Below are 11,692 nucleotides of genomic sequence, written 5' to 3'. Positions count from 1 at the left end.
TTACCTACCACAAAAAGCCAGAAATGGAGCTGTGTCTCTAATGGTAAAACACTAGTCTTGAGTGAAAAAGCCAAGTTAGAGTGAGCAGCTTAGAGTTCAAGCCCAGTACTGGTACCAAAAAATAAAAATAAACAGCTTCAGGCTGGGAAGGTGGCTTAGTGGTAGAGCGCCTGCCTAGCATGCATGAAGCCCTGGGTTCCATTCCTTAGTACCACATAACGCAGAAAAAAGCTGGAATTGGCATTGTGGCCCAAGTGGTAGAGTGCTATCCTTGAGCAAAAGCACCTCAGGGACAATGCCCAGGCCCTGAGTTGAAGCCCCAAGACTGGCAAAAATAAATAAATAAATAAAAGCAGCCTTTTCGAGGAAGCCTTTTCATTGGGGCAAACAACAGGAAAGTTGAAGCTCCTGGATTTTTTTCTGTCTTTTCCTCCGAACCTGACAACCCAACACTATGCTTTGCTTCAACGCTTGTCAGTGTATAGATCTTTCCAGAAGGGCTCAGTCATCCCGGTGTAGGCTGAGCTGCAGGCTTTCGGCAGTGGTTGAGTAGCCTCAGCAAAGATGGGAAGTTTGTAGGAGTGCAGGAAGAGCTTCCTGTGCATGAATGTGATCTGGACGCCTGAGGCGACAGTGCCTTCTTTTCCGTGACAAGCTGGCGTGTGTGAGTTTTAAAGTGACAACTGATTTCATGCTGGGGCATGGGGATTATTCTCTAAGTTGAAGCCAAACATTACAAGTATTTTACTACTGTGTCTTGAATTCTGGCCCTCCAGATTTCTCTTTGGCTCATGGCTGGTGTTCTACTACTTGAGCCACACCTCTACTTCTGGCCTTTTGCTTGTTAATTGGAGATAAGTGTCTCTCAGATTTGTCCTCCTGGGATGAATTTGAAGCATGGCTCTCAGAGCTCAGCTTCCTGAAAAGCTAGGATGACAGGAATGAGCCACCAGTGCCCATCAATTTTTTTGAAGCAATTATTAGCATAAACTAATTGCACAGAAGGAGTTCATGATGATAGTTACAGCATGCATGGTTGCACACTGATCAGATTCACCCCATCTATATTACTCCTCTGTCCTCAAACATCGTATTTATGCTGCCATTTGCCTGGGGTTTTGGAGGACTCCTTTTTGGCAGAACTAGGCCTCACAATTGCTACGTAAGCACGCTGCCATATGTGCCACTTTGCTGGCCTTTATGTGTTGCTTATTTTTGTGATAGGGTCTCACTTCATGCCAGAGCTAGCCTGCACTGCAGTGCTCCTATTTCTTCTTCCCTTTTTTCATTGGGATGACAGGCGTGCACTACCATGCCCAGCTATTGTGCTGAGATGACAGGTGTGCAACTCTGCATCCACGCATTGATTGAGAGGGTGGAGGCTGGAAGACTTTCTGGCCTCTCGTCATAATCCCCTGATCTCTGCCTCCTGAGTAGGTAAGACTACAAGCTTGAGCTGCCCCACCTGACTACCTGGATTTTGACATTTAATAAAGACCTATATTGGGTTTTCTTTGTGCATGAGGTCTACTTGTCACTCTTTAACTATACATGACAAAAATCACATCCTACACTCCCATCAGTTTGTCATTCTTACTTGTCACCGTAATTCTTATGTGTAAAGTGGGCTCCACTTTACTGCATGCGTACTTCAGCAAGGCTCAGAGAGAAGGGAGAAAGGGAAGAACCGATTTTTCTTATTTAGGAGTAACACCAAAAAAAAATCAACTGCTTTCTTGTAGTCACATATATTCTAGCACACATGTGCATCAGTATTCATGCTTACTTGTCCAGTCTTCCCTCGTTTAATAAGATGGTTTTGTATTGCCCAAATCATGCTCATATGGGCAGTCCATTCATTTATTGTTTAAGTATCATATTGTTCAAGGTTCTTCAAAGAAACAGAAGCAATTGCCCAGGTATAGAAGGGACCCGCCTCAGGATTCTGATGATGGAGGGGCCCTTCACAACACCGTTGACGTAACTGATGGCCCAGCCCAGGCCCTATCCTCAGGTGTAAGAACCCCAGGCACCGTGTGACTCCCAGCCAGATGCTGGAGGCCCAAGAACCTGGACAGATGATGGCCTGTGTCGGAACACAGGTGTCCAAACTCCAGAAGGGAGAAGGAACTTGACTTCCCTCCTTTTGTGTTTTCTTCAAACCCTGCACTGATTGGTTGGTGTCCACCCACACTTGAGTAAAGGCGGGTCATCCTCAGCCCATTGACTCAAACACCAATACGTTCTGAGAACACGCTCACAAGCCTACCCCCAAATCAGGCTTGACCAGCCAATGGGCCAGCCATCCCTATTCCTCCAACTAAAACTAATCATCATAGGTAAAGACCAGCTAGTAAGTTAGAGGGGGCATATACGTTCCATAAGTAATGCAGTCTGGGGCGGGGGGGGGGGGAATCAGTCAGCACAAAGTATTTCACTATTGCAGAGTAGATGTAAAGCTAAGAAGGTGTGAAAGTGCAGGTGAGTGGAGAGAAAATGTTCACCATTCCATTGTTTATATACAATGGAATTTCACTCATCCATCAGGAAGAATGTTATGTGTACAGAAATGGATGGGCCTGGAAAACAATCACGTGATATAATTCGGGCTTAGAAAGACAAAAGGGTGCGTGTTTTTTCTCATGGAAAAGTTAGATCTAGGGGGTAAGAAGTTTGACAAGAAATGTAATCACTACCTTACTTACATAACCCTCCTCCCCTGTACATTACCTTGATGATAAAATTAAAGATATAGATGAAAAACAAAAAAAAGGTAGATCTAAATCATAAACCTATGTGAAAACATACACAGGGTCATTTGCATATATACACAAACATATTAACTCAAGTATGTATATATAGGGGAGGATTCTAAGGGTGTAACACCTTTGAACAACTAATTTATAATCTAACAAAATGAATGCCAGGAAGCTGGAACGTGGGCTAGTTGGCAGGATGAGGTCAAGGGGAGGAAGGGCAGATGAATGGAGAGAAGACAGGTGGGAAAATGCCATCATAATATTTAATGTACATAGGTGAAAATGGAACCTGTGGATTTGAGGACATGGGTGACGTTGAAGAGATGGAGAAGAATGATGAAAGAAGGGGCAATGATCAAGATGCATTGTACTCACACCCTGACACGTATAATTGAAACTCCTTTGTACAACTACTTAAAGATTTTTTTTTAATGCCAGACACTGGTGGCTTATGTTTGTAATTCTAGCTATTCAGGGGGCTGGGATCAGAGAATCACAGTTTGAAGCCAGCTCAGACAGGAAGTCGGTGAGCCCCAGCACCAGCACACACATCAAAAAAAAAAAATCACTGTACAAGTACATGACTGGTTACTGTCTGAAAATTATATATTAAGTGACAAAATAAAAACGATCATTCCTAAGTTTCTTAGTCCTCTAAGGCCCTATCTGAGATTTATAATCTATGTAAACTAAAGTAAAAGAAGTACAGCCAGGGGGCTGGGAAGGTGGCTCAGTGGTAGCGTGCTTGCCTTGCATGCCTGAGGCCCTGGGTTCGATTCCTCAGTACCACATAAGAAAAAAGCCGGAAGTGGCGCTATGGCTCAAGTGGTAGAGCGCTAGCCTTGAGCTTAATTGCTGAGGGACAGCGCCCAGGCCCAGAGTTCAGGCCCCATGACCAGACCCAAAAAAAAAAAAAAATTAAAAAAAAAAGAAGTACAGCCAGGTTTTGTGCTGTCCTTCCTAGATAAAAACTTTCAGGGTCAGGAACTGAGGCCTAGGGACAGACTGCCAGGGCCTCCTGAAGATTATTATCAAGGTGCTGAATCTGATCATGGACATCTGACCTTACACTTTTTCATTTTTCACAGTTCTAGGTTTAATCCCAGAGCCTTGTGTTTCTAGGCTTCCTTGCCAAGCTAGTCCTCTACCACTTGAGCCATGCTTCCAGCCTAGCTTTTTCCTGGTTCATTGGAGGTGGAATCTCACTCATTTTTCTGCCTAGGCTGGCTTCAACCCTACAGATCTCAGCCTCCTCAACAGCTAGAACTTCAGATATGAGACAATGGGATCCAGCCCTCTTTCACTATTTTTGTCTCATTAACTTATTCTTAGATGCTTTCTGGCCCTTACTGACCCACTATTGGCGTGAAGATGCTAATGTCAGCTTACGTAGAGGGAACATCAGCAAAGACTGGCAGACTTCTCTGACTTCGAAATATCCTTCTCTGGCTCTCAATTGTCTCATGACTCATCTCTTCCTCAGGAGGACCAGAATAGGATAATCTCATTGGTTCATCTGCAATTTGAATGTACAACAGATCTAAAAAAGATGTCTTGTAAAGGAATAATCAAGTAATACAATTCCTCTTCAATGCAAGAGAGACTAAGAGTGTATCTAATTCGCTAATTTTCCCAGAAAAAAAGTTTAACCCATTAGTGTTATAATGTTGGCAAATACTATCAGGTAAATAACAAGTGACCATAGGCAGGTAGCACAGAAAGTGCTAATACATTTCTTTTTAGAGGAGTGTGATTGTGGGTTTTTTGTTGTTGTTTCTTGGGTTTTTTGGTCGTGGGACTTGAACTCTGGGCCTGGGCGCTGTCCCTCAGCTCTTCAGCTCAAGGTTAGCACCCTACCACTTGAGCCACAGTACCACTTCTGGCCTTTCCTACTTATGTGGTGCTGAGGAATTGAACCCAGGACCTCATGCATGCAAGGCAAGCGCTCTACCACTAGCCTACCTTCCTACCCCTGATTGTGGATTTTGATTGCATGATCCATTCCTGCTTTGCAAGATTGGATTAAATCAAGCAGTTGCTCTTTGGTAGTCCATGAAGCGTAGCTTGGATTTCAAGTGTTCTGATATCTAAAGTCAAGAGATACATACAGTTCTGACTCCTAGAGGACAGCAGTTAAGAGAACTAGAGAGGTCATATGGACCAGCTGAAGGGAAGAAAGACAAAACGAGCATGAGGAGGCAGGCCTCAGGCAGTGGGCTGCTGCAGGAAGGGTTTGAGGGCCTTCCAGTGGAAGACTATCTGTACACATCTGGTTTTATTAAAGGTTTTATCTTTGGCATCCCTGCAGTTTTTCTTCCTCCCTATGAATATCTTGGCATTAGAAATGAATGCTCCATATATCAAAATCTTAGGCCTTTTCGAAGGGGTGAGGGAAGGTGGATGTCTTCATGTGTACTTACAAAATAGCAGCACTGCACAGGGCCTGGAAGTGTCCTGATTTGTTGTAATCCTGTGCCACACACTCTTGTCTGTGTTCTCCCACCGAGGTTTTGCATGCCCCAAATTGTGTCGTGGGATTATGGCACCATCTTGTGGTCAAAATCAGTGCTGCACTGAAAACAAAAAAGTAATTTGTTCCATTCTTATTCAGAATTATGTCTAGTCCACTCTCTTCTAGCCATATAAGACACTAAGAATAATATTCTCCATTTCATCTATCCATATACTAAAATACAGTGTGAATACAAAAGAACATAGCTTATGTGTTTGAGTCTGTAGATGTTCAATATTAGCATTTTCCCCCCAAGGGACCTTTTTGAGATGTTTAGTTTTAGGGTTTAGGAAAGAGAGCGTAAAGTAGGAAGAAAGGGGTTCAGAACTACAGATCAGGCAATTAATTACTGTTCTTTTCTGGTGCCTAGCCAAGTTTAAGTACCAGTGTTTTTGTATGTTAACAAGTTCCTGTGTTTTTGGGACACTCATCACAACATGGAATAGCCATCAGTTAAAAAGACACAACCCCAAATGGTCACCTACCCCTCTTAGCAACATCTCTGTCCCTCACATATTCTTTCACCCATATACCAAATTTAAGTAGTTTATTCTTATAGGGGACATTAAAGTCATAGGCATTGTCCCACGTTTCCAACTGCTTCAGAGGGAATTGTAAAAAGTATGTTAATTTTCCTACATTCCTGCCATCCCATTTTAGTGCTTTAAAATACACAACCCAAGATGGAAATGTGGAGAAATCACATTCTTTCTTAAGGGATATGGATCTCTTTACCTGCAATGTAGCTTTTCACACTAAATGTCTTTGTCAGCCTAGAAGCATTCAGTATTTAGAAGCTTTAAAACTTAAAGTGCTAGCAGTTTTTCCCTCCAAACTAAATCAGCTTGGAGAGACTGAGCATTAATTGAACAGTGAAGGAGAACTTCCTTCTTAAATAGAAGTGGAAGACCAACTCACAAACAGGTTGGTTAGTTGCTTGCTTGCTTTGGGGCACTACTAGGGTTTGAACTTGTCTTGAAGCTTGTTTGGCAGGTGCTCTTCGATTGGGCTATAACTCTGAGGTTGTTCTTGCTTTCGTTATTTTTTTGTCCAACCTTTACTTGGACTGCGATCTTCCCATCTACAGCCTCCCACACAAGCTGAGATGACCACATCCAGTGCAAATCAACATCCTAAATCCTGGAACTTGATTGGTTAAAGAAATGTATAAAAGAAATGAAGGGGGGGTGCTGGGAATGTGGCTTAGTGGTAGAGTGCTTGCCTGGCATGCATGAAGCCCTTAGTGCCAAGTAAACAGAAAAAAACTGGAAGTGGTGCTGTGGCTTAAGTGGTAGAGCACTATCCTTGAGCAAAAGAAGCTCAGGAACAGCACCCAGGCCCTGAGTTCAAGCCCCAGGACTGACAAACAACAACTATGAAGGGGAGGGACATAGAAAAGGGGAGGGATATCCACGTCTTGCTTCGAAATGGGCAAAGATAGCCCAGAAGTTCAAGGACCACTCCTGTCCCTTCCTTCCATGGTTCTACTTGTCACTATGGCCGTTGCCAACTGTCACTTCACATGCAGATGAGATTATAATGAAGTTATGGGGCCACTTGCTCTGAAAGCCATTCTGGGTAGAAACACTTTGGGCCAGCCTGTTTGCGTGATGACTTCTGGCTGCCTTCAAAGACACACCCGATTGGATGCATAAGAAACTCAGACAGGCCACCTGGAAGGTACACTCAGAGCTCTTGGAAATAAATTCGAGCCCCCCCCCCCCCCTTTTTTTCCCCTTCTCATGCCTTCCCATCCTCTCCCCCCCCCCCCCCCACCCCCCCCCCCCCCCCCCCCCCCCACCTCGTAGGCTAGTCATGCAAACTGCTCTAGGCATGAGAAATGTGGGGGGTATATTTTCTGCAGTACTTGTGGGGGAAAGAGGGATTATTAAATTTGCAACTGAATTCTCTGAAGACTTTTTTTAATTTATTTGTGAACTTACTGTACAGAGGGGTTACAATTACATGGGCAGGATAATGCGTACATTTCTTACCAAGCATTACAGCCTCCTCCTTTGTTTACCCTTCACATCCCTTCCCAGCCTCCCCCCCTCCCCCCTGAAGACTTTTTTTTTAAAGTCCACCTATATGAAAACTAGCATAGTATTCTAGATAGAGTTGACATTTTGAATATGCTAGGTGGTTGTAGATAGAGCTGACATTTTGAATATGCTAGGTGGTTGTAGATAGAGCTCACATTTTGAATATGCTAGGTGGTTGTGGCAGTTAGAAGGCCCTGTCTTGTGCTTTTCATTGTAGACTTTTCTTACTATGTCAATTAGGTGCTTATCAGATTATACTTACTGTGGCTGACAAATGGCAAGTTGTGCTTTGACTACTGAGTGTTATCCTCCACCTTTGTGTTCAGTTATTGAAGGAGTTTTAACACACACAGGCTGGTGGTGGTTCATACCTGTAATCCTAGCTACTCAGGAGGCTGAGATCTCAGGATCATGGTTTTGTTCAAAGTCAGCCCAGGCAGAAAACGTCTGAGAATCTTATCTCCAATTTACCACCAAAAAGCCAGACGTGGAGCTGTGGCTCAAGTGGTAAAGCACTAGCATTGAGTAAAAAAGCTCAGGGACAATGCCCAGGCCTTGCGTTCAAGCCCCAGGACTGGCACCAAAATACACCACACACACACTAATGGTAATTAAGTTTTATTAAACCTAATTCAACCAACTATATTTCTCAAATTTTCCCCATCCAAAAGCAGCCCCATCTTTTCCAGTGACAGCTATATATCCAGTCACACAGGTCTCAAGTCCCAACAGCGGGTTGGGCTATGTCTGGACAATGGGCAGGATCACTGAACTCGCTAAACCCAACAGTTTGGAAGTTCCTTACACTAGCATAAATCTATAAAGTCCATTATTCCCCTATCTTAGCTTGCATATGATGTGTTCTTTATAGTCTCAAAAATAAACTATTTTGTCCCAGGCAGGCAGGCTCTTGCTTATCTTCAAGAAGCCAGAGCTGTGGAGACTTGAGGTGAACATAAGCCGTTAATCAGGGGTAGGAATCAGCTTTCCCCACATCTTGTGTGGAAGTTGTGTGGTCAATAAGCTCCTTGGTTTTTGTAATCACTTGTTGCTTCAGGCCCACTTCCTGCTGCTTCCATTAGGCTTTCCCAACTGGCAATGTTCATGGATGGCCTTACATCTCCACTCTTGGATTTAATAGTGATTTTTGGCTGGGTGAGCAAATGAATGAGATCAAGGCTTGGACCCCAGCTTGGTCCTTGCTCAGTCACTGTGGGGGTGGCCTGGCCCACCCCAAAGCAGTAAACTCTGTTAGGTGGCCTCTGCCTTGCTTCTCAGGCCAAAGACACAAATGTGCTATTTCTAGAGCATGAGACTGTGCACCTCTGGGTTCTGAAAGTCCTATGTAAAAGCTCATCCAATGTGGGCCTTCTCTTCCTCCCTCTCAGCGCGTGGCCGCAAGGGAGGAAAAGTCCTAACCTTCTCCCAGAAGTTCTTCTTCCTGGATCTCCAAGCTGTTTCATGTTTAGAAAGAAAAAGGAAGGGTCAACCAGTGTGGCAGGAAAGGATTTTTACAGGTCCTTCATCTTCCTGTGTAAAAAGATTTCATAGCAAAAGTGCATTAAGTTTTAACATTTTTTTCCCCTCTCTTCCACTCCCAACCCCAACAGGTATGAATACAGGCAGCCTGAACTTTTAAAACTTCTTTGTTGAAATGGCAACCCCCCTGTACATCATCCTTATAGTAATATCTGGTTATATAACTGCAAATACTGGACTGGGAAGGTGGCTCAGTGGTAGAGCGCTTGCCTTGCATGCACAAGGCCCTGGGTTCGATTCCTCAGCACCACATAAGCAAAAAGAAAAAAGCCGGAAGTGGTACTGTGGCTCAAGTGGTAGAGCGCTAGCCTTGAGCTGAAGAGCTGAGGGACAGTGCCCAGGCCCAGAGTTTAGGCCCCACGACCGGACCCAAAAAAAAATAATAATAATAACTGCAAATAGTTCTTAGTTGCTAACAAGGTAAAAATAAGTAAATCAAAGGAAATTTGCAGTTATTTAAAAGATTAGCAAACACAAAATACTAAAAGAACCAAAAGACTCTAAAAATCTGCCCTCTACCAGAATCACTTAGAATAGTACTTGATAGATAGCAGCTATTATTGTAATTATAGATTATTTAAATACTCATTTTCCCATTCGCAAAAACATTTTAAACTACTACTAAGTTTCATTTTCTTAGAATTTTTTAATTTTTTGCAGCATAAAACTTATTTGCTATTTATGTTACAGAAATACATTAGAGCTAGGTGTAATAGCGCAAGCATGTAGCCTCAGCTACACAGAAGGATCTGTGGTCTGAGACTGGCCTGGGACAAAAGCAAGACTCGGTCTGAAAAATAATGAAAGCTAATAAAGGGAAGGAGAGCTGAAGTGTGGCTTAAGTGGTAGGGTATCTGCCTAACAAATGAATTCAAACCCCTGAACTATGCCTTCTCCTGTTCTTCCCCCAAAAAAGAAATGTATTCAAAGTACACACACAAAAAAAATTAAACCCAGACTAGAGAAATCACATAAAAATAGTTATCTGTATCTTGCATTTCTAGAAATATTACTATCATTACTATCTCAAAGTTCTACTAAAGAAGCAAAAGTTCACTGGGCACCAGTGGCTCAGCCCTGTAATCCTAGCTACTCAGGAGGCTGCGTTCTGAGGATCACAGTTCAAAGCCAGCCTGGGCAAGAAAGTCCACGAGACTCCTATCTCCGATAAACCACCAGAAAACTGGAAGTGGTTCTATGGCTCAAATGCATTAGCTTTGAGCTGAAGAGCTGAGGGACAGCGCCAGGCCCAGAGTTCAAGCCCCACGACTGATCAAAAAAAAAAAAAAAAGCAGCAAAAGTTTACCACTCTCCTACCACCTGAACATAAACTGCAATGTAACACCAAGAGAAAGAATAACTTTTTTATTGGTACTACAGCAAATTTCACATGTGGTATATATTTATAACTGAAAATACACCGAACTGTACAAATCATGTATAATTATATAATGTTAAACTGAGGACTAGAAGGAAACTTCTTGGGAGAACTGCAAAAAAAACAAAAACAGTATCAACTTGGGAAAAAAAGGATTAAAAACAAAACACAGCACACTCCCGTGACCATATGAACACAGATTTAACATTAAGAACACGGTAGTTTGTCCCAGAGCACGGCTGACATGTTGCTCTACTCACATAGTGGCCCAGGGCGCCACATCCAGCTGCCTAGCTGGCTGTGTGGCTCTGCTCTGCTCTGCAGTTCTCTTTGGGCATGGAGTAGTCCCAGGGCCTTCTATTCTCTGTGAACCCATAGAGCTTTCTAAGTGCCACACGAGCAGCTTCTTCTTCTGCAATCAGCACTGTCTCCCCAGGCCCTTCTGCAAGCAACTTCTTGTCACTAGAAAGACAGCAAACAGATCTTAAGTGGCACAGCATCTTACGAGACAGCACACAGGGAGTACAGAAAGTATCTGCCCTAACCTGACATCCATTACAAACCATCAGAAGCACAATGCACCAGAGAGATCTTCGGAAGTTAATTTTGTTGCCAGTTCTTATTCACAAGTTGACAAACATTCACATTTCTACAGAAATGTAAATAACTTATTGGGCCAGTATTTTTAAGTAAAAATCAAAGACACATAAGTATTAGTGCTTGCTTTTGTTAACTGCTGATGCAGAAGTGGAATGTATAGCTTCTTTGAAAAACTAAAATTGTCAACAATATTTCTGGGAATATTAAGTGGATTATTTTTTTTCAGTTTGAGTGTGCAGTAGAAAGATTTTACTGAAAAAAAAAGAAGTGCCTCCGGAGTCTGCCGCCAACCTTTGCTATAAAGGAGAAAGCAGTTTAAATTAAAAACTTTGTATCTTCAAAACTGATTGATGAAATATTCTAGACTTATATGGCATCCTAATTTATTCCCAAAAAGCAGTGAGTAACAGTGAGTCAGCACTCATACTGGCTCTGAGTGTTACAAAAAAAAAAAAAAAAACAGATAAAAATAAAACTAATTTCTCTATTGTGTTGATATTTTATTATTATTTCTATGAGCTATCTTAAAAATGCAAACATGTCCCTCCAAGGAAGCAAATGTGCACATTAAGTAGCTATAATCCTGTTTTGCTACTTCTTCATTACATTTAACTAGTTTTGGAAACCTCCTGACTGAAAATTTCCCACATGCAACTCAAAGAAGCATCTCTCTGAAGCATTCATGCACAGCAGCTCCATCTGTCACATGGATTCAATATAAGGTTTCCTGAAAGCTACAAGGACAGGCACCACTAATGAAAAGAAGGGAAGGGGAAACAAAGGAGGAGGCTGCAATGCTTGATAAGAAATGTACTCATTATCTTGCCCATGTAATTGTAACCCCTCTGTACAGTATTTTCAC

The 11,692-nt window shown here is 42.6% G+C and overlaps 1 protein-coding gene across 4 annotated transcripts in view; it reads right to left on the bottom strand.

Moving 5' to 3' along the window:
- Nucleotides 1-8,048: 8,048 nt before the first annotated feature.
- Mrpl44 (mitochondrial ribosomal protein L44) overlaps nucleotides 8,049-11,692 on the bottom strand; it is a 13,134-nt gene continuing 9,490 nt past the window's right edge. The window contains exons 4-5 of one of the 4 annotated variants that reach the window (XM_013012037.1): nucleotides 10,491-10,692; nucleotides 8,049-8,843 (exon numbers count right to left, since the gene is read on the bottom strand). In XM_013012037.1, the coding sequence (XP_012867491.1) occupies nucleotides 10,521-10,692 (172 nt within the window). In that variant the 3' untranslated portion in view covers nucleotides 8,049-8,843; nucleotides 10,491-10,520. Of the gene's footprint in view, nucleotides 8,844-10,198; nucleotides 10,693-11,692 lie in introns of those variants that run through there. The other 3 variants (XM_013012047.1, XM_013012056.1, XM_013012030.1) reach the window with 3 other exon arrangements.

The sequence above is a fragment of the Dipodomys ordii genome, unplaced genomic scaffold (genome assembly GCF_000151885.1).
Source record: "Dipodomys ordii isolate 6190 unplaced genomic scaffold, Dord_2.0 Scaffold1, whole genome shotgun sequence".
In the NCBI taxonomy this organism is placed as follows: domain Eukaryota; kingdom Metazoa; phylum Chordata; class Mammalia; order Rodentia; family Heteromyidae; genus Dipodomys; species Dipodomys ordii.
This window is presented reverse-complemented; position numbering and strand designations above follow the sequence as displayed.